Source organism: Bufo bufo, chromosome 2 (assembly GCF_905171765.1).
Source record: "Bufo bufo chromosome 2, aBufBuf1.1, whole genome shotgun sequence".
Classification (NCBI taxonomy): Eukaryota; Metazoa; Chordata; class Amphibia; order Anura; family Bufonidae; genus Bufo; species Bufo bufo.
Window position 1 is genome coordinate 433,192,905 of NC_053390.1, and position 23,906 is coordinate 433,216,810.

The 23,906-nt window shown below is 41.3% G+C and overlaps 1 protein-coding gene across 1 annotated transcript in view; it reads right to left on the minus strand.

The window, feature by feature from the left end:
- Nucleotides 1–23,906, minus strand: part of NCAN (neurocan) — a 194,811-nt gene that overhangs the window by 93,191 nt on the left and 77,714 nt on the right. The window contains exon 8 of the mRNA XM_040419794.1: nucleotides 11,449–11,456. Coding sequence (XP_040275728.1) covers nucleotides 11,449–11,456 — 8 coding nt within the window. The remainder of the gene's footprint in view (nucleotides 1–11,448; nucleotides 11,457–23,906) is intronic.

Below are 23,906 nucleotides of genomic sequence, written 5' to 3' on the forward strand. Positions count from 1 at the left end.
CTACTTCATAGAAACTGAAAGATCCCAAAACTACATATATTTGCAAAAACACAGCTTTTATGGTCAGCAGAGTGACCAGCTACCATAGCTATACAGATCCTTCTGCAGGTGAGGGACTATGGCTCAGACACCCATCATCTTAGATCACATCCAGGCCAGAACAACTCAAAAGCCTGCATTTCACAGTGGACACCTACAGCCAGCTTACTGTTAACCAAAAGTTCAGGAGAGAAACATCAGCAAGATAGCATACCTGAGGTGCAATCATCTGTCACTTTGGCAGCCACCATACCTTATCATCTGGGAAGATAAATTACACTGTATAGAACTACTGCTGAATGTATTACAACTCCTATTTTGCACTAAACTAAAGAGAGACTTTTATAATTTTAGTTATGACCCGATTCCTGAAACCACTATTTCACTGCACATATCCTCAGGGAGCAACAACCTGATGGAGTACGCTGTGAGACATCATCTCATCAGGGCCATTACCACTCCTATCCTCTGCACTATCTTTTTAGGGGCTCGCTGCACAAGCATATACAGAAGATATAGGTTGGAAGTAAATAGAATGAAACAGTTCATCCATAAGTAGTAGCTACAGTACTGTGCCAGGATGGGGATGAGGGGTAAAGTAGGAACCCTCGTGGGGTGGAGGCAAAATGAATAGATTAAAAAAATAATGCTAATGCTTTGGGTGCCATGATATGACAAGCACTCCTTTTCAGTGGTGAGGGAATAGTGCTTGTCATACAAAAATAGAGGTTTCCAAGGGTGCCTAATCAACTCTTTCTCGTAGAGGACAGTAGCTTATAAAAAAAAAAAGAGGATTGGTCAGCAGCGTATATAAGAAAGGTTGAGAGATGGAGCTGGGAGGGTAGCTGCAGGAGCTGTTGGAGCAGATATTTGGTAGGGTGGCCTGTTGGTCCTACAATGGGAACTGTGCATCAGTTTAAGGGATGACAAATATGTATTATAAGAATGAATGCTTTAGATTAGTGGGGAGGCTGGGGGCAACATGGGGCAATTAGATAAGTGAATGTCCATCCAACAGCTATTTTGTTGAACTTCAGAGACCAAGGGTAGGAGAGTACATTCTGAAACCCTCTTGGGCACCACTTTTCCCACTTATGAACTGTACTGTGTAAAAAGAGGCAGAATATAGGCATTTAAAAAAATAGGTAAAAATACAGAATGTACCTTGTGCACTGTGATCTTCAAATAACCACTGAGCACTGTCTTCTCCACCACTTCCTACTTCACTTTCCTTCTCCAGCGACACTGCTTCCTCTAAATCGCTGCTTTCTGTGGACTCCAACAGTGGATGAAGAACATTAGTGCCAGGGTCAGAAGTAGACAAGACAAGAGAACTGTTCTTAGAATTATTTTCTTCTGCTCCATAAACGTCTTTTGAAGGTGGATTGCTTGATTCTTTCACAAGCTTTGTTGGTTCAGTTACCAGGTTACCTAAATATTCTGGAGAATATTCCTGTCCTTGTAATGTAGATGATGTTAATGTTGCCTGTGTGTTAAGATTCAGATGAGGTTTTGATGTTTGCCTTAAAATTTCCACACTAGAATCCGCAGTCACATGAAAGTGTGTGTTAAATTTGATTGAATTGTCAACAGAAGTATGGTCAGTTTCCCAAATGGAGTTAATATGTTCTGTAGCTGTGGTCCAAACTTTGTTCACCTCAGTTACCAACTGAGTTATATGCAGGGCTTCATTAGAATCTGTGACCTCTACTTGATTGTTTAAATCTGAGGCTTGACTTTCTCTATTCTTAACAGCACTGTATATAAGTGATGGCGGAGGGTTTGTATTTTTTGGTGATAATGGATTTGGCAGAGTTACATCTTGACTCCTTTTGTCTAGCTCTTGAAGGTTACTTGTGTAAATTGTTGGGTGAGAGATAGTGTCCGTTGTTTCGCTTTGAAGATGGTTATCATGATTTGAAAGTGGAAGTGTATTCAGCACATCAGTATTCTGTTGTCTAAAGATAATGTCAGGAACATTTGTTGGCAATGCATTAAAATTATGTGATATATGTGATTCTTTTGCTTTAGGTTGGTCCTTGCTCTCTTTTACAGGTAATGCCAACTTTTCAGAGAAAGTCTTCTCTCTGCCTTGTCTTTCCTGAAAATTAGTATATAGACTTTCATTCCCTTTCCTATCAGCTTCTTGTACTGCTGTTGGAATTTCTACTGTTGGGAAGAAAAAATCATCTGATAGCTGGGCTCCCAATGTTGAATACAGCGTTTTAGACATTTGGGATTTTCTTACAGTGGAATCACCTGAAAACCCATCATTGTCTTCATGACTGTGAATGTTTCCTTCCACCAAAGAACTATGAAGTCTAGTACCAAATGCATTAATTTCCGGTGATATGTGTTGGCTTGTCGTTGGCTTAGGGCTTATGGAACTTTGGTTTTCCTCTGTTTTAATATTGTAGTCTTGTACTCTTATATTTTTGAGGGAATCATTAAATGGTGATTGTATTGATGTTGCTTTATAGTTAAGGTCTACATTGTAGCTGTCATCTTGATGAACCATGTTCACTCCCAGTAAGTTAGGTTTCTGTGGCCCTTCATTGCCAATCAATCCTGAAAAATAACCAAAAAAATAATTGATTTATATCAAATTTCTAATCAAAACTTGTATACCACAATATATTCTCAGCTTTGACACCTACATTACTTAAAACTGTTTACTTTCCATATCTACCAAATCTAAGATTTAATGCACTTTTCCTGAAAGCCCTGTTGCTAGGCATGGCATATTTAGATAAAATGACATATATAGATTTTCAAGACAAGGATTTGTACTGAGAATAGTAATGGAAAACATAGAAAAGATGGCAGCTTAACTAAGACAATGGATATACTTCAGTGAGATAGCTGAAGGATTTTGGATGAAAGATGTAATGATAATGTACTGCTACGTCTGTAACCATCAATAATCCAATAGCATCTGAAAGGCACCATAGTTACAATCCTCTCAGATGTTAAGTTTGTGTCTGATTTCAGCTGCCCACTCGACAATGTATATTGGAAACTTTCTGGCAAAATGTATATAATTTTTTATGTGCTATATCTTCCAGTCAGACTGCAACAGAACAGTTCTTCTCTCATCTCACCTTTGTTTCTCTATTTTTTCTGACCTGCTAATAAGATTACATATACTGTACCTCTCATAAAATACGGATGAGAGGACCAGTGGATGTTCAGGTTCGCCTGGTTCGGCCGAACTTCAGGTCAAAGTTCGGGACCCATACTTGACCCGAACTCAAACCCAAACCCGAACCCCCTGAAGTTAATGGGGACCTAAAATGGCTGTACAATATTCGTAGTAAGAGCTGGAGTGCTGCAAAAGGAAGCAAAATGGGGGTAAGAGCAGGACAGTTGCCCTGCAAACAAATGTGGATAGGGAAATGACTTAAAATAACATAGAATAGAAAAAAATTGAAAAATAATAATCTTGAACTAGGAGGCGGAGGCCAAAGTGGAGTAAGAGGTTGAGGAGGCGGAAGACCCCAAAACATTGGGAAATGGAAAAGAGAATGCAAAGAGAAAGTGCGTTGGGTTATAACAATGGCTGGGTGCGGCCGGTATACTTGTCTACTCAGCACAAGGTACGGACAAGTCCTGTGGGATCAATGCCTGGTTCATTTTAATGAACGTGAGCTTGTCCACATTGGCTGTGGACAGGCGGCTGCGCTTGTCTGTGATTACCCCCTCTGCCGTGCTAAACACACGTTCCGACAATACACTTGCTGCAGGGCAGGCCAGCGCCTCCAAGGCGTAAAGGGCAAGCTCAGGCCATATGCCCAATTTGGAGACCTAGAAGTTGAATAGTGCAGACCCATCAGTCAGGCATGTAAGCATGTGCACACGTACTGTTCCACCATGTTGCTGAAATGCTGCCTCCTGCTAAGACGTAGCTGTTGTTGTAGCGTGCTGACAAAGCTTTTCTACATTTCGGCCATGCTAACCCTCCCTTCTGAGGTGCTGGCGGTGCCCCAGTTGAGTTGGCGACTTCTTCCTCCTCTGCCTTCGCCTTGTGCTTCCAGTGAGCCCCCGCTGTTAGCTGTGAATGCCATCAGCAGTGCGTCTACCAGCTTGCGCTTGTACTCGCGCATCTTCCGATCACACTCCAGTGACGGAATCAAGAACAGCACAGGGATCCAGCAGGGTGGAAACCCAGTAATCAGCACTGGTTAGAATGTGGGCAACTCGGCGGTCGTTGCGTAGGCACTGCTTCATGTAGTCGCTCATGTGTGCCAGGCTGCCCAGAGGCAACGACAAGCTGTCCTCTGTGGGAGGTGTATCGTCTGTGTCCTCTGTATCCCCCCAGCCACGCTCCATTGATGCCCATAAGCTGCTTTGGGTGCCACCCTGCTGTGAACATGGTTCCTCCTTCTCATCATCCTCCTCATCTTGCAGAACTGTGCCCTGGCTGGACAATTGTGTACCTGGCCCCTGCTGGTGCAGGAATCCACTCTCTGAGCCACTTGTAAATGACTGGCCTGATAACCGTGGAAATGATCCCTCTTTCTCCCCCTCTTCTTCTTGTGCCACATCCTCTTCCATCATCGCCCAAAGTTTTTTTTCAAGGAGACATAGAAGTGGGATAGTAACGCTGAGGACTGCGTAATCGGCACTGGCAATGTTGGTGGAGTACTCGAAACAGCGCAACACGACACACACGTCTAGCATGGAGGCTCACTCGTTGGTGAAGTGGTGCTGTTCCGCAGAGCGACTCACCCGTGCGTGCTGCAGCTGAAACTCCACTATCGCCTGCTGCTGCTCGCACAGGCTCTCCAGCATGTGCAAGGTGGAGTTCCACCTTGTGGGTACGTCGCATATGAGGTGGTGAGCGGGAAGGCCGAAGTTACGCTGCAGCGCAGACAGGCGAGCAGCAGCAGGGTGAGAACGCAGCACATACACCAGGAAATGGATGTGCATCAAACCGGCTAGCCCCATAGCTGCTACGAGATTTCGCCCATTATCGCACACCACCAGGCCAGGCTTGAGGCTCAGCGGCCCCAACCACTCATCGGTCTGTTGTTCCATGCCCGTCCACAGCTCTTGCACGGTGTCGGGTTTTTGCCCCAAACAGATAAGTTTCAAAACTGCTGTTGTTTCCCCCTGGCTGTGCTGAAGTTGGTGGTGAAGGTGTTATGCTGACCGGATAAAGAGGAGGAAGCAGAGGAGGAGGAGGAGGCAACAGGAGGCAATGAGAAATGTCCTGCAATCCTCGGTGGCAGTAGGACATGCGCCAAACTGCTCTCCGCCTCAGGTTCCGCCGACACTGCATTTACCCAGTGTGCAGTTAGGGAGATATAACATCCTTGCCCGTGCTTACTGGTCCACGTATCGGACCTTGCCACAGATGGCGTTGCGCAGTGCACACCTGATTTTGTCCGCCTCTTGGTTGTGCAGGGCAGGGATGGCTCGTCTGGAAAAGTACCACCACCTCTTTCTCCGAACTGCATATGTCACTCGCATGACCTTGATTCCATGTGTGGTCTAGGACCTCCTCATCCTCCACATCATCTTCCACCCATTCTTCACCCCTGCCATCCTTGCCGGTCTGCAAACGGCAGAAAGCCGCAGCAGTTGGCACCTGTGCTTCGTCATCATTATCAGAGACGTGCTGCAGTGGTCCTCCCATGTCCTCATCCTGAAACATAAGTGGTTGGGCATCAGTGCACTCAATCTCTTCCACTTCTGGGGCAGGGCTAGGTGGATGGCCCATGGAAACCCTGCCAGCAGAATCATTAAAAAGCATGAGACTGTTGCATGACTTGAGGCTCAGACTGCTTGGCTGATTTGCAAGGGGGTGAGGTGAAAGACAGATGCCGATGGGCTGCAGGTGCCAACTCAGCGGTTTCAGCAGGGGACCGGGTGGGAGACAATGTGAAGGAACTGGAGGCACTGTCAGCCATCTAATCTACTACCCCCTTTACTTGTTCTGGCCTCACCATTCGTACACCGCAACAGGAGCTCCACCAGCACCAGCAGCACCACAACCAGGGCCACGTCGCTTATTTGATGCTCTTCTCATTCTTTGAGGTCACCCACAGAACTAACATACAGATTAACTATATTCATTTCCCTGTCACGTATGCAGTGCAGGTGTACCTCACACCAAAAATGGGAATATATCACCAACCGAACTAACAGACGGATTAACTATATTAATTTCCCTGTCACGTATGCAGTGCAGGTGTACCTCACACCAAAAATGGGTATATGTCACTCACCGAACTAACAGACAGATTAACTATATTAATTTCCCTGTCACGGATGCAGTGCAGGTGTACCTCACACTTAAAATGGGAATATGTCACCCACTGAACTAACAGACGGATTAACTATATTAATTTCCCTGTCACGTATAAAGTGCACGTGTATCTCACACCAAAAATGGGAATATGTCACCCACTGAACTAATGGATTAACTATATTAATTTCCCTGTCACGTATAAAGTGCAGGTGTACCTCACACCAAAAATGGGAATATGTCACCCACTGAACTAACAGACGGATTAACTATATTAATTTTCCTGTCACGTATGCAGTGCAGGTGTACCTCACACCAAAAATGGGTATATGTCACCCACTGAACTAACAGACGGATTAACTATATTAATTTTCCTGTCACGTATGCAGTGCAGGTGTACCTCACACCAAAAATGGGAATATGTCACCCACTGAACTAACAGACGGATTAACTATATTAATTTCCCTGTCACATATGCAGTGCAGGTGTACCTCACACCAACAGTCAGGTTAACTATATCAATTTCCCTGTCACGTATAAAGTGCACGTGTATCTCACACCAAAAATGGGTATGTCACCCATCGAACGAACAGATGGATTAACTATTATATTTTTGTGTCAGGGGTACAAAAATGGTGCATTGTACCCACAAAAAATCACTATAGGTCACCCACAGATTTAACAGCCAGATTAATTATTATATTTCTGTGTCAGGGGTGCAAAGCTGGTGTATTGCACCTACAAAAAATCCTTATAGGTCACCCACAAATCAAATAGCCAGATTCCTAACACTCTCCCTTGCTTCAGCTGCCTGCTGCCTGTCCCTGCCTTACTCAGAGCTGATAGGCGGTGCTACATGTGATGCAGCTAGTATAGAGGCTGGGCCACATCATGCACCAGCCAATCACAGCCATGCCATTACTAGGCATGGCTGTGATGGCTTCTAAGTGCCCACAGCTTAAAAGCTTGTTGATTGGCTGCCGTGCAGCCTTTCAAAAGCTTTATTAAATGCCCGAACACCGAACTCTTTTCCGGCAAAGTTCGGGTTCGGGTTCGGGTACCCGAACTCGCAAAGTTCGGTACAGACCCGAACTTTACAGTTCGGGTTCGCTCAACACTACTCATAAATCAACCTTATGTTTCTGTTTGGTAATACTGTACATTGCTATAAATTATTAAAATGAAAATATCCTGATTAAGCCTCTTTTATAAATTATACCAGTTTTTTTCTTCGGTTTGCTCATACATGGTGTCTTATGTAGTAGACTAAGAGAAATGAATATGAGATGTGTAAAAATGATAATCAGGCTTGCAATTAAAGAGGTTGTGAAATTTAGAAAATCCATTTTCATACACCCTGTTATGGAATTGTAAATGATTAGAGAGGAATCATCTGATTCAGGGTCCTCATCTCTTCATCAAAGTAGATCGAGGGTACAAAACAACTACTTACACTGTGGAAGACCTGTCCTGCCTTGCATTACCCAGGAAATTGAACGCTTAGAGCTATGATACCTCACTGATGGACAGGGGTCCCAGCGGAAAAAGAAACAGTCATCACCTTATTGTCAAAGGAATTGTCTAGAGCTGTAAGTATGTAATTGCTTCTAAAAGATCAGCAAGATATAGAAGTCAAACTGTTTGCATACATTTCTACAGTTATATTACAATAGATAACTAAAATGTAAACAGTTTTTGCATACTCAGCAGAGTATGCATGTGTTCTTAATAAGCAGAGGGGAATAAATAGCAGACAGACACCTCCAGTGGTGGCATATCTCGCTTGTAATCGAAATGACTGAGCCTGTGCAGTACCCCAGAGCTGGGGCTATCTGCAAAGTTTGGTGTGTTATGTAATGTTTGTAATGCTAATGAAATGCAGACTCAGTTGTTCCAACAATGAGACAGGAATGACCAGAGTTAACCTGGCCCAGCCCTCTCTGGAACTTAGGGTGTGGGCTTATCCCATCCCCTAGTTCCAAAAGATTCTAGTCAGTCTAGCTGTAGAGAAGGAGGAGGTTGGGAACAGTCTCCATGTGCTCCTCTCCTCCAGACTCTAGCTCCAGGCCTTGGAGCCCCATCAGCTTCATGAGCTTCAGGGGATGAAAGCAAGCAAGAACTAAATTAGGAATATTTCCATGGCGACAGAGAGACAGCAAAGTAACCCAAGTTAAAGCATTTGAGACCCTGCTGCTGCAAAGGGGAAACAAGTTAAGACACCCTATGCACCCCAGACTAGTGGACACTACTGCTACTGTTGCCAGACTGTAGTTGCTAGCCAGAGATCCCAATAGCAGGGACTTTAGCAAGAGAAGGAGTAACCAGAGGGCCATTGCTGCAACAGACTACTTAGCTCATGATTTGACATCTGAGAGAAATTTGCACTGTGTACAGATAACTGCTGGATGTACTACAACTCTTATTGTGCACACAGTAAAGAGAGACTTTTCATAAGTTCAATTTGGACTGGTCTTTTAACACCATTCGCTGGCCACTGCATTTATATCATGTTCCCTGCCTAGCACCCACATGGACAGTAACACCATGATCACCCCCAAACTACTATTAGCCAGGGATCCCACAGCTACAGGGAGTGACCTGAGGGAACACAGGGTACCTCTTCTTCACTGCACTGACCCCAGGGAGTGACAGCCAGAGGGCGTACACCATGATACAGAAATATCAGCGCCACTACCACTCCCATCCTCTGCTCCAGCTTCTCAGATGCTTGCTGCACATGTTGAGTTCAACATGATCTACTATTTATATAGCCAACATCTGCCATTAAAGGGGTTGTGTCACTTTAGCAAGTGACATTTATCATGTAGGGAAAGTTAATACAAGGCACTTACTAATGTATTGTGATTGTCCGTATTGCTTCCTTTGCTGGATAGATTAATTTTTCTATCACATTATACACTGCTCGTTTACATGGTTATGACCACCCTGCAATCCATCAGCGGTGGCCGTGCTTGCACACTATAGGAAAAAGCGCAGGCCTATGTGTGCTCCCATGGTCCCAGCCACCAGAGAGGCCGGCACTTTTTTCCATAGAGTGCAAGCACGGCCACTGCTGATGGATTTCAGGGTGGTCATGACCATGGAAATGACCAGTGTATAATGTGATAGAAAAATTAATCTATCCAGCAAAGGAAGCAATATGGAAAATCACAATACATTAGTAAGTGCCTTGTATTAACTTTCTCTACATGATAAATGTCACTTGCAGAAGATAGAGTTGAAACAAACCCATAGACATTAGATGGGCAGTCGGTCTGACATTTGTCTGTGTATGGCCACCTATAGGTCTCATTCACATAGGACAGTTTGGTGCAGTGTTTGAATGCATTTCTTTGCCAAAAGAAAGGACTATATATGGTAAAATAGAGATGAATTAGACTTTGGCCCCCTCTGCAGTTCTGTAACACGAGAAAGGGGAGGCATATGGAAGCACAAAGCAGACTTTAAGGGTGATACAGTTCAAATGCCACTGTTCATTATTCTTAATCTAGAAAAGAAAAAAAACTGGGAAAATGTCCATTTCGGACTTGTAGAAATTAATGGGAAATGCCAAACCATTAATTTACAGTTTTCTCATTTATTTCTGACAACAATCAAAATGGGTGAAAAGCCCTGTCAGAATTTATAAATTGTATTAGAAAACATGCCATAAATCTGCTTAATAAAGATTTCCTATGTTGCTTTTACAGGCTCCCATCCTCCTGGATAAGTCAGATAGCAGCTTTGTGACTTTGTGAATTGAAGCCTGTGCAGCTACTCAAAATGTATTAGTGTCAGAAAGATAGAGCATTAAGCTGTCCTTTTCCAGAACTTGTCTCCCTTTCCAACTTGTTTCCTCTGGTTTCAAATATTATTGGTAGATTCTTTCAAAACCAACAGCACCGATTGTCCTCAGGGTCTGTGTCGCTAAAAAAATGTGCAAATGAATCTTGTGAAACATGTGTAAATGCAGATACCACAAATGTTATACTGTGTTATGCATCTATATTTTGGTATGTGACAACATCTTTGTATCCCTTTTGGAATTTTGATTGTGGCACAGTGTTCTTTTTTCTACATTAAAAATATAAGGAATGTAACATGGCCACTTCTGCTTGGAGGAGAAGATGTATTATTCTTATGTTTTCAGGAAGCAGAACTGGTGTTTGACCATGTAACTACCTCCTAAATGCTTGTTTTCTGAAAGACCAGGAGCACAGGTCTGATAGCAGCAGTAGAGAAGTGTTTGAGCCACAGTCCACCAGTACAGGCCAGGTCTCTCGCCATCAGATGGTTGCAATCAAGCACCAGGTGTGCAGTTCCTTAAAGAGGTTGGCCACCTTCTGCTTATTGTTGACAAAGGTATTTGTGAGATGATAATATGACACTTACTAATATAGTCTTTGTGAATTTCCACCATTTAACCTCTTCCAGTACCTCAAAATAGTTGTTCATTAAGCACCAGTGTTTACCACTGGTGCCTTGCAGCGCTGAGGTCCAAGATTCAAATCCTACCAGGGACAACATCTGCATGGAGTTTCTGTGTTCTCCCTGTGTTTGCGTGGGTTTTCTCTGTGTACTATACTTTCTTCCCACACTCCAAAAATATACAAATAGGCAAATTGGCTTACTACAATATTGACCCTAATGTTTGTTGGGGTTGAGTGCCGACTTGTATACCGCTGCTGTTTAGCACTTATGAGCACAAGCCATTGTACTGTCTCTGAACACTTACTGGTGATATCAATACCAGGAGGACTGTTGTAATCTGTTTGAATTAACATCTCAATGAATAACATTGTCTGTAATCAGATCCGGGTTGCGTTATTTAGACCTGGACAGTATTCACACTGATAGGTAAATCTAGATATCAGTTGTAATTGGTGAACTAAAAGTTGTTTGGTCACAGATCCGGGTTGTGTTATTTATACCTGGACAACACTCACACTGATAGGTAAATCTATATATTAGTTGTGATTGGTGACCAAAAATTTGCCGGTCATTTGAACGGAGGGGAAACTTGGCCGTATGTATCTGGAATTGAACATTTATATGGTTGAGGCCTACACAGAGACCTGTCTGCGATCTCACCATCATTGGATCACTGTGAAGCCACCAGCAGCCAGGACTGACTACGGTGCTAATCCAGGATGGTTGACATCAGGTTCTTTGTGTATTCCCCGCTTGAATAAGTGACCTTATATTAAGGGGTCACTTAAATATGATTTGGTCCCCTGAGGAATCAGAAACTATTGAAGAAACGCGTCGGGACTCTGTGTTTATCTGATATCAATAAAGGTATTATTTATTTCCGAGTGTTGATTGTACTAGGTGCTGCAGGCAATCAACAGCCACTGTGCGACACATTTCAATCAAACTCATCATTTGGCCAGTTCAAGTGCTCTCCTTATAACCGGTGGATTTATATGTGATCCCAAGGACCATATTCTGTCTGTCGGGCAAAGCTGGGCAGTCCACGTTTAGGGAGGGTGACAACAGGGCTACTACACTAGATAGGGGGGAAGAGAGGTAGAGATAGGGACACCTAGGGTAATCGACCCAGCATTGTGTCTCTCTGCCTTGTGCCTTATTTTCTCTCATCCTATCTGTGTTTTACTTTGCTATCCCTGTTTTGGTCCTCTCCCATCTCCTTGTAAGCATTGCATTCGTAGGAGATTAATGTAGCCGGTGGTTACATTCTTTGAGTGTTTCATTATATAAGGGCCTATTATTTTACTCTTGGACATTAATAAATGTTAAGTTTTAATAAGCTACCCACTAGTTGTGAATATACATTGGATTTAAAGGGTTTAGCGCACTAGCAGGAACTGTAGTCTGACCTACTTCAATTGGTTGTGTTACATAGTCGACTTCCCAGTGAGTTGCCTCAGCCACGCAACTCTCCCTGTGCTTTGAGTACCTGTGAGAAAAGGGCATTACAAAGGCTTGTCATTGTCATCAAGGTTTAAAGCAACTTTCCACACCTCAATGTACACTTACTTAATGAGGATGATGTGCGCCTACAGTGTATGGCAGGTGTTCCATACAACTGACATCCTGCTGCAATGGCTGGCATTCGAGGTAATGATTGATGACCCTTGCTGTTTAACCCATTAGATACCACAATGAATAGGGACTACAAAACAAAGGGGTTTAACAGGGGGCACTTTCAACCCCATCACCCTCCATTTACACAATTGTGGGGTTCTGGGAAGTTGTAATGACAGCCTGGGTCCTAACAAAGGCCCTGTGTCTCCAACTGCAGTTGCATATTAGACCCTGCCTAAAGCCTCATTCACACGCCAGTGTTTCACGGACGTGTGATGTACGTATTCTCCACGGACAGCACACGTCCCCATTCATTTTAATGTGTGTATTTACACATCAGTGTTTTAGCACGGTCCGTGGGTCAGTGTTTTTAGCACAGATGCATGCTCTATTTTGTCTGTGTTCATGGATCCATCACATCCATTATAGTCTATGGGTCAGTGAAAACCATGGATGCAACACAGATGCCATCCGTGTTGCATCCGTGTTTCACGGATCATTAGGAAGAGATGCTTTGAAAAAAAAATTTCAGCTGTTCAGTGTCAGTGAAACACGGATGCAACACAGAGAGCAAAAAACGGACACACGGACCCAACACGGATCCTTCATGGACAGCTTCACAGATGCATCACTGACCACCTGCTCACGGATTTGAGCATGGACAAGGATGTGTGAATGGGGCTTAAGGCAGGGATTAATAGTTAGCCTCTCAGTAAATTACTAACAGGCATAATACAGCGCAATACAGAAGTATGGCAGTGTAATATCAAAATGATCAGAAGATTGCAGTCAAGTCCCTTATTGTATATAAAAGAAATAAACAATTAAAGGTTATTTAAAAATATAATGAAAAGTTATTATAACAAATTTATTTTCCTCTCAAAAAATCCACATTTAGTTCTAAAATTCTGAACTTTTAAAATTAAATATAATAGAAGCAATGCAAAACAACACCAGGTCAGACTTCAATATGTTGAATTTTGTGGCATTAATATGGTGTTCAGCGCTAACTCCAATAGTACCCCCAGGAAGTAATACATCGAAATGATTGAAAAAGAACAAAGTGGGAGGATTCCTAATGGCTCAGAGCCTTAAAGAGCTTTAATACAAAGGCCCATCATTCTGTACATCATGATTCATCGCTTTTTGGATTCTCTGACCTACCCTTTTTTAACCTTTGCAAGTGTGTCTAAGGTCCAACAAAAAGGCTCAATGGCCAATAAATGCTTCACAGCAGATGGAGCAATAAATCTGTCGTTGGTGGATGATATCCTACTCATGTGCGGTGGGGCTTTTCAAATATCTCATCAAGGGTTATAGAATGGGGGACATTACATTTTTTGAAAACCTACATAACCAATGGTGTAGTAAAATCTTAAGTGAGATACAGTTGTCTATTTACATAAATTGACATTATAAGAGTTATAAGTAAACATTATAAGAGTAGTTATAAATGCTAATAAATAGCTTGAAAAGTCTTGAAAATCTCATTCGGGGGTGTAACTAGAGAGGACGCAGAGGTAGCAGTCTCACCAGGGCTCTAATGTATGGGGAGTGTAAAAGCCCCTCTGCAGCATAAGGACAATGTCATAACAGTAGTATTATAATTGGCATGTAATCTTTGGGCATGTTCTTTTACAGAATTTGCACTTTTAGAGCTATTGCTGTACCATGATATCTTGAAAGCATTGCATGTTCCCAAGAGACAGTAGCAAACGTTTTACTTACTGTATCCAGGATTAGAAATTTAACTAGGTCTGTGTGAATAGAAAACAAATGTGCCAGTCATGGGCAGGAGGCAGGGGAGGACGGGGCCACGAGTCTACTAGGACTCATCTCTCTGGCAGTGCTGGCCCATGCTGCAAGATTCACCTTGTCAGTACAGTAAAAGCACTGAATACTAGCCTCTGAATTCAGCGGATCTGTCGCTACACTATACTGCCGTCAGCAAAGTCAGCATAGTCGAGGTGACAGGTTCCCTTTAACAATATTTACTTTCACAAATTATCAAAGAAAAAATTCACCTGTACAGCCACACAGTTTTCAGTGTAGTATTTTCCTTAAAGGGAGTCTGTCTCCTCTAGAAATGGATGAATTTCCTGAAATTTGTTTCTGTTCCAATTGATTCGGCTGTCAGATTCGATTTGGTCTAAATAAATTTAACCTGAAACAAATGTGCTCCAATTGCCCTGTTAAGTCATATATGAAATCCTGAGATCACCTAGGACTGTATTAAACCTTTTTCCAGCTCTTTAATGCTAAGATAGCATTAGTAATGACAAAGTGACCAGAGCATATAAGGCTATGGGTAAACAGATGTGATGCTTTTTAAATTGAATAAATGGTCCAAAAATGATCCCTTTTGAGGGAAGATGCCTACAGGTGTTTATGACACACTGTGTTATTGGAAGAAACAATGGCATTTTTTTTTAAATAAGCAGTCCAAAAAGTATCCCTTTTTGAGGAGTAGCAACAGGCTTGGTGTTATTTTAAATAATGGATGATCATCAAGGCAAGTGAACATTGTCTTTTTACAGGAGCCATCACAAAATGATCCCTTTTTTTTTTGGGAGCAGTTTCAGGTTTGTTATACTGTGCAGGGTAGGGCTTCCAGCAGCAACACAGTATGAAATATAATGGACAAGGCAGGAGATGTGCAGCCATGTGGGGGCGATAGTGGTGGCAGCAACACAGTATGGAGCATTATGGACAAGGCTGGAGATGTGTGGCTGTGTAGGGGTAGTAGTAGTAGTGGCAAGCAGTGCAGTATTAAATATGATGGACAAAGCAGGAGATGTGTGGCTGTGTAGGGGTAGTAGTAGTGGCAAGCAGTACAGTATTAAATATGATGGACAAAGCAGATGTGTGGCTGTGTAGGGGTAGCAGTAGTGGCAAGCAGTGCAGTATTAAATATGATGGACAAAGCAGATGTGTGGCTGTGTAGGGGTAGTAGTAGTGGCAAGCAGTGCAGTATTAAATATGATGGACAAAGCAGATGTGTGGCTGTGTAGGGGTAGCAGTAGTGGCAAGCAGTGCAGTATTAAATATGATGGACAAAGCAGATGTGTGGCTGTGTAGGGGTAGCAGTAGTGGCAAGCAGTGCAGTATTAAATATGATGGACAAAGCAGATGTGTGGCTGTGTAGGGGTAGTAGTAGTGGCAAGCAGTGCAGTATTAAATATGATGGACAAAGCAGATGTGTGGCTGTGTAGGGGTAGTAGTAGTGGCAAGCAGTACAGTATTAAATATGATGGACAAAGCAGGAGATGTGTGGCTGTGTAGGGGTAGCAGTAGTGGCAAGCAGTGCAGTATTAAATATGATGGACAAAGCAGATGTGTGGCTGTGTAGGGGTAGTAGTAGTGGCAAGCAGTACAGTATTAAATATGATGGACAAAGCAGGAGATGTGTGGCTGTGTAGGGGTAGTAGTAGTGGCAAGCAGAACAGTATTAAATATGACAGGCATGTTGCAATTTTTGTAAGTAATTAAAGGGGTTGTCCAGGGTATTTTTATTGTTGACCTATCCTCAGGATAGGTCCTCAATATGAGATTGTCGGGGGTCTGACACCTGGCTCCCCCGCCGATCAGCTGGTCGAGGAGAAGGTATGCATCGTGCCAGCGCTGCCTTGTCTTCATTGTTTACCTGCTCGCCATTGCAACAGCAGTGGTGAACCTGTGTAACTACAAGAAGTTGTTCCGTTATTCATTGCGTCATAATAGAAGTCTATGGCCTGCATAACGGATCCGTCCCGTTTCCGTTATGCAGGAGAGGACTCCCCTGCATAACGGAAACGGGAAGGATCCGTTTTGCAGCACATAGACTTCTATTATGACGGAATGAATAACGTAATGCCTCTAAAGGCATTCCGTTATGCATTCCATCATAGAATTGCATTATGGTCCGTGGTAACGGAATCTATAACGCAATTCACATTTTACCAGTAAACGAAGCGTGAACAAATTTCAAAATATGAAATTCGCTCATCTCTAGATTTTATGTAGTGCCTATGAAATGTCCAGTGACATTACAACTGACTTTGTGTGTTGTCATCTACAATATACTTCTGTACTAAAAAGTGTGTAGAGGTGCTGCAAACGCAGATTTCAAAATATACTGTAAATGTCCATATAGTGGCCATATGAACAAAAACGCACAAAGTCTTTGAAGCTGTCATCTTCAAGATCTCCATGATCTGCAAAACGTAATATACAGTAATTGATAAGCTACTTTCCAATGCTTTTGTTTAGCCACATGATTCCATTTCTGCAGTGGTATAGTTACCGTACTCTAATAAAGAGTAATTGACGTCTGAGTGGTGAATATCATTGCTAGGTGGTGGATTCGGCTCTACTAGATACTGTATTTTCACCAGGATAGAACTATTTATTTTAAACACCTCTCCTCAGAATCCCATTGGCTGCAAAAGCTAGTACTTTCACCTCTGATATAATGGATCTTATTTGCTATAGGGCTGTTATAACTAAAATCTCATATATCTGTCCCTCCATTCCTGATTGATGAAGGTTAAGGCCAGACTTACACATACTGTATGCCTATAAAAATGGAAAAGAGTCCATCTTCCTGACACTAATTTCAAGCCTGAATGCTTCTGTCCTCTCTTGATATCAGCCCCTCCTTTTGTGTCCGATGAATGGGCCTCATTTAATCAATGACCACTCCACAATAACAAAGAGATTAGGTGGACGTGTTTATTAAAGAACTTGTCAACGTTTCTGCCCAAAGCTAGAGGCTTGCCAGAGACAAATAATCCTGACTTGTGCTTGAAAACATAACTGACAGTTTGCGAATACAGTAGCCCATTAAAATACCTCTTAAAGAAAACCTGTCACCATGAAATGCAGCGCAATCGAAAGGCAGCATTTTATAGAGCAGGAGGAGCTGAGCAGATTGATATATAGCTTAAATTCAGTAAAAAAAAATATTTTGCATCTCTGCTCGTTCTGAGCTCAAGTTGCCCATTCAGCTATTACCAGTGATTGATCACATTCTCTGTGTAAGTGTATATAAATAGATAGCTGTCAGTCACTGATAGTTGTACACGGGGGACGTTTTATCAGTAATTGATCACATTCTCTGTATAAGTGTATATAGAGAAATAGCTGTCAGTCACTGATAGTTGTACACAGGGGAATGTATTATCAGTGAATGATGGCATTCTATTTGTAAGTGTATATACATAGATAGATAGGTGTCAGTCACTGATAGGTGTACACAGGGGAGGTGTTATCAGTGATTGATAGCATTCTCTGTGTAAGTGTGTATACATACATAGCTGTCAGTCACTGATATTGTACATGAGGGAGGTGTTATCAGTGATTAATAGCATTCTATTGTAAGTGTGTATACAATAGATAGCTGTCAGTCACTGAGAGCTGTACACGGGGGACATGTTATCAGTGATTGATCACATTCTCTGTGTAAGTGTATATAAATAGATAGCTGTCAGTCACTGATAGTTGTACATGGGGGACGTGTTATCAGTGATTGATCACATTCTCTGTATATGTGTGTATAGAGAAATAGGTGTCTGTCACTGATAGGTGTACACAGGGGAGGTGTTATCACTGATTGATAGCAATCTCTGTGTAAGTGTGTATATATAGATACCTTTCAGTCACTAATAGTTGTACACAGGGGAGGTGTTATCACTGATTGATAGCAATCTCTGTGTAAGTGTGTATACGTACACTGATATTGTACATGGGGGAGGTGTTATTAGTGATTGATAAAATTCTCGGTGTAGGTGTATATACATAGATAGCGGTCAGTCACTGATAGTTATACATGGGGGAAGAATTATCAGTGATTGATAGCATTCTCTGTGTAAGTCTGTATACATAGATAGCTGTCAGTCACTGATAGATGTACATAGGGGAGGTGTTATCAGTGATTGATAGCATTCTCTGTGTAAGTGTGTATATAGAGATAGCTGTCAGTTACTACTACCCATACACAGCCGCACATCTTCTGCCTTGTCCATTATGTTCAATACAGTACTGATGCTGCTGCGAACCCTACCATGCACAGTGTAACAAACCTGAAACTGCTCCCAAAAAAAGATATAATTTCTTGACAGATTTTGTAAAAAGCAATTGCTTCTTCACTTTTCAGGACAATCATTAATTATTTGAACCCCTTCAGGACCCTGCCATTTTTCACCTTAAGGACCAGGCCATTTTTTGCAAATCTGACATGTGTCACTTTATGTGGTGATAACTTTAAAACGCTTTTACTTATCCAGGCCATTCTGAGATTGTTTTGTCGTCAAATATTGTACTTTATGACAGTGGTAAAATTGAGTCAAACATTTTTATTTTTATTTGTAAAAAAAAAATCAAAATTTAAAAAACAAAATGAAAAAATTAGCAAATTTCCAAATTTACATTTCTCTACTTTTATAATAGATAGGAATACCTCCAAAAATAGTTATTACTTTAGATTCCCCATATGTCTACTTCATGTTTGGATCATTTTCTGAATGCCATTTTATTTTTTGGGGACGTTATAAGGCTTAGAAGTTTAGACGTAAATCTAAAATCTACTTTTTCAGGACCAGTTCAGGTCTGAAGTCACTTTGTGAGCTTACATAATAGAAACCACCCAAAAATGACCCCATTTTACAAACTACACCCCTCAAGGTATTGAAAACTGATTTTACAAACTTTGTTAACCCTTTAGGTGTTCCACAAGAATTAATAGAAAATAGAGATAAAATAAAGAAATTTTACTTTTTTGGCAGATTTTCCATTTCAATTAATTTTTTTAAGTTACAAAGCAAGGGTTAGGGTACTTTCACACTAGTGGCAGGACGGATCCGACAGACTGTTCACCCTGTTGGATCCGTCCTGCCGCTATTTTGCCGTGCTGCTGGACTGCCGCTCCATCCCCATTGACTATAATGGGGACGGGCGCGGAGCTCCGGCGCAGCATGGCAGTGCACAGCGAAAGGCCGCCGGACTAAAAGTACTGCATGTCCGACTTTTTAGTCTGGCGGCCTCTTGCTGGTGCACTGCCGTGCTGCACTGGAGCTCCGCCCCGTCCCCATTATAGTCAATGGGGACAGAGCGGCATTCCGGCGGCACGGCAAAATAGAGGAAGGATGGATCCGACATGGTGAACAGCCTGTCGGATCCGTCCTGCCGCTAGTGTGAAAGTAGCCTTAACAGCCAAACAAAACTCAATATTTATTGCCCTGATTCTGTAGTTTACAGAAACACCCCATATGTGGTCGTAAACTGCTGTACGGGCACACGGCATTGCGCAGAAGGAAAGGAACGCCATACGGTTTTTGAAAGGCAGATTTTGCTGGACTGTTTTTTTGACACCATGTCCCATTTGAATCCCCCCGTTGCACCCCTAGAGTAGAAACTCCAAAAAGTGACCCCATTTTAGAAACTACACCCCTCAAGCTATACAAAACTGATTTTACTAACTTTGTTAACCCTTTAGGTGTTCCACAAGAATGAATAGAAAATAGAGATGAAATTTCAGAATTTCACTTTTTTGGCAGATTTTCCATTTTAATCAATTTTTTACAGCTACAAAGCAAGGGTTAACAGCCAAACAAAACTCAATATTTATGGCCCTGATTCTGTCGTTTACAGAAACACCCCATATGTGGTCGTAAACTGCTGTACGGGCACACGGCATTGCGCAGAAGGAAAGGAACGCCATATGGTTTTTGGAAAGCAGATTTCACTGGGATCATTTTAAGCTGCCATGTCACATTTGAAGCCCCCTTGATGCACCTCTAGAGTGGAAACTCCAAAAAAGTGACCCCATTTTAGAAACTACACCCCTCAAGGTATACAAAACTGATTTTACAAACTTTGTTAACAATTTAGGTCTTCCACAAGAATTAATGGAAAATAAAGATGAAATTTCATAATTTCACTTTTTTGGCAGATTTTCCATTTTAATCCCTTTTTTTCCAGTTGCAAAGCAAGGGTTAACAGCCAAACAAAACTTAACATTTATGGCCCTGATACTGTAGTTTACAGAAACACCCCATATGTGGTCGTAAACTGCTGTACAGGCACACGGCATTGCGCAGAAGGAAAGGAACGCCATACGGTTTTGGAAGGCAGATTTTGCTAGACTGTTTTTTTGACACCATGTACCATTTGAAGCCGCCCTGATGCACCCCTAGAGTACAAACTCCAAAAAAGTGACCCCATTTTGGAAACTTAGATAAGGTGTCAGTTTTGTTGGTACTATGTTAGGGTACATATAATTTTTGGTTGCTCTATATTACACTTTTTGCGAGGCAAGGTAACAAGAAATAGCTGTTTTGGCACCATTTTTATTTTTTGTTGTTTACAACATTCATCTGACAGGTTAGATCATGTGGTATTTTTATAGAGCAGGTTGTTACGGACACGACAATACCAAATATGACAATTTTTGTGGTTGTTTGTTTAAAGCATTTTTGAAAAAAAAACTAAATTTTGTGTCTCCACATTCTGAAAGCCGTAGTTTTATTTATATTTTGGGCTACTGTCTTGTCTAGGGGCTCATTTTTTTCAGGATGAGATGACGGTTTGATTGGTAATATTATAGGATGCATATGACTTTTTGATCGCTTGCTATTGCACTTTTTGTGATGTAAGGTGACAAAAATGCCTTTTTTTATACCATTTTTTTTTCTTTTCTTTTAACGGTATTCACCTGAGGGGTTAGGTCATGGATATTTTTATAGAGCAGGTTATTACGCACGTGGCGATACCTAATATGTCTACTTTTTTTTATTTATGTAAGTTTTACATAATGATTACATTTTTGAAACAAAAATCATGTTTTAGTGTCTCTATAATCTGAGAGCCATAGTTTTTTCATTTTTCGGGCGATTATCTTAGGTAGGGTATGATTTTTGCGGGATGAGATGATGGTTTGATTGGTACTATTTTGGGGGGTGTATTACTTTTTGATCGCTTGCTATTACACTTTTTGTGATGTAAGGTGACCAACAATGGCTTTTTTTACACAGTTTTTATTTTAATTTTTTTACGGTGTTCACCTGAGGGGTTAGGTCATGTGGTATTTTTATAGAGCCGGTCGTTACGGACGTGGCAATACCTAATATGTATACTTTTTTTTATTATTTAAGTTTTATGCAATAATATTTTTTAAACAAAACAAAATCATGTTTTAGTGTCTCCATATTCTGAGAGCCATAGTTTTTTCCGTTTTTGGGCGATTCTCTTAGGTAGGGTACCATTTTTTCAGGATGAGATGATGGTTTGATTGGCACTATTTTGGGGTGCATATGACTTTTTGATCGCTTGCTATTACACTTTTTGTGATGTAAGATGACAAAGAATTGCTTTTTATACAATGTTTTTATTTAATTTTTTTTGCGGTGTTCACCTGAGGGATTAGGTCATGTGATATTTTTATAGAGCAGGTTCTTTCGGATGCGGCAATACCTAATATGTATACTTTTTTTATTTACTTAAGTTTTACACAATAACAGCATTTTTAAAATAAAAAAACCCTGAAGTTTTAGTGTCTCCATATTCTGAGCCATAGTTTTTTTTATTTTTGGGGGGATTATCTTAGGTAGGGGCTAATTTTTTGCGAGATGAGGTGACGGTTAGATTGGTACTATTTTGGCGGGCATACGCCTTTTTGATCGCTTGGTGTTGTACTTTTAGTGAAGTAAGGGGACAAAAAAATGGTTTATTTAGCACAGTTTTTATTTTTATTTTTTTACGGTGTTCATCTGAGGGGTTAGGTCATGTGATATGTTTATAGAGCCGGCGATACCTAATATGTCTACTTTTCTATTTTTTACAAATAAAATTTAACTTTATTTGGGGAAAATGCCGTTTTTTTTTACTTGAAACTTTTAATTTTTTAGGGGGGCAAACTTTATTTTTTCAACTTTTTTTTACTTTATTTTTTGGCCCACTTTGGGACTTCAAATTTTGGGGGTCTGATCCCCTTTACAATGCATTCCAATACTTCTGTTAAACAGTATGCCAGCCTCAACTATTTATTCCCCCAAGTATACACTTGAAGTATACTGAAAGAAAGTGTAAGTAATATTACAACCCCAATCTCCCAACCATGCACATCTTTTATTTTTTATTTTTATGCTTTGTAAATACAAAATAAACCTGCCGATGCATAAAGCTTTAAGGTTAACATACTCATCAGGGCGTGCAATAACACGATACAGACTTAAGTAAAAATATGGAAACCTGCTGATGAGTATTACAGATGGCTTCTCTTGCAGGACAAAATCTCCTCCCATTACCACTGTGGATGTAATGTAACCCTCCAGAGAGAGTTTGGCTGAATGCAGTGGGCTGTGGCCAACACTGGTTAGAGACAGAGCTGCAGAAAGTTCATTATTGGGAATACAGACTGTAATCAAAGCTGTGATTTCATTGCTAAATGAAGCTTGTAACAAGGGATAAAAGCAATTCATCTGCACGCAGCAGGGACCTGAGAAACAGCACAGATTTCTATTCACTTTACCGGCAAAAGATATGGCCCCCAGAATTTAACCTTTTCTAGTAATAAAAGTGAATTTGTACAAACATCTCCATGATATATCTTCACCTGTATGAGGAGATCTCAAGACATTTTATTTGTAACTACCATGTCTTCCAACTTGACGTCTCCTATGACTCCAGGACCAATGGATCTAGAGTGTCTAAAACACTCTGTATACTGCCAGCAAACAATGTGCAATCAGCTCTGTATCCTTATCATTTCCATTTGTTGAAATTCCCTTTTCATAGTAATAAATAATAGTTCTGGATAAATGAACTTTCATGCTTATACTCGTGTTGGAGTCAAGAGAAACCTCACTGAACTCAGATTTATGATGTGACAGACATGGTCCTCCTTGGAGAGGGTCTTACCTCCAACAGCAATAAAAGATGTTAAACTCCAACTACCTGATCATTCTTTCCCCAAACATTCTCTGTCATAGGACAGTTGGTTGTTCCTATACATATCAGATCATTGGTTGTGCTCCATATTTATAAAGCTGGCCACATGCTTTTGCAGGGTTTTCACATGTCTGCATGGTTTTCAGGGCACACTAAATTTATTAAGCATGTGAAACATTTTCAGTGGCAAGAATACGGTTGAACAACCTATGCTTGATCAAAAACACATTAGAAAACTGCCGAAAAACATTGACGTAATTTACTGATTTGCAACATGCTCCAAAAATTAGTACTTAAGGAGAATCTGTCACCACAAAATGTGGTACAATCTGCAGGTAGTATATTATAGAGCAGGAAAAGCTGATCAGATCGATAAACATAGCTTTGTGGTTAACGATTCAGTAAAACTTGTGTTTTACACATTTAAAAATCTCACCTTTTTCTGACTTCACTTGTACATGGAGGCTGTCTTATCAGTGATTGACAGCATTCTCTGTGTAAGTATGTATACAGAGATAGCGGTCAGTCGCTGATAGTTGTACACAGGGGAGGTTTTATCAGTGACTGCTAGCATTCTCTGTGTAAGTGTATATACATAGATGTCAGTCACTGATAGTTGTACACAGTGGAGGTGTTATCAGTGATT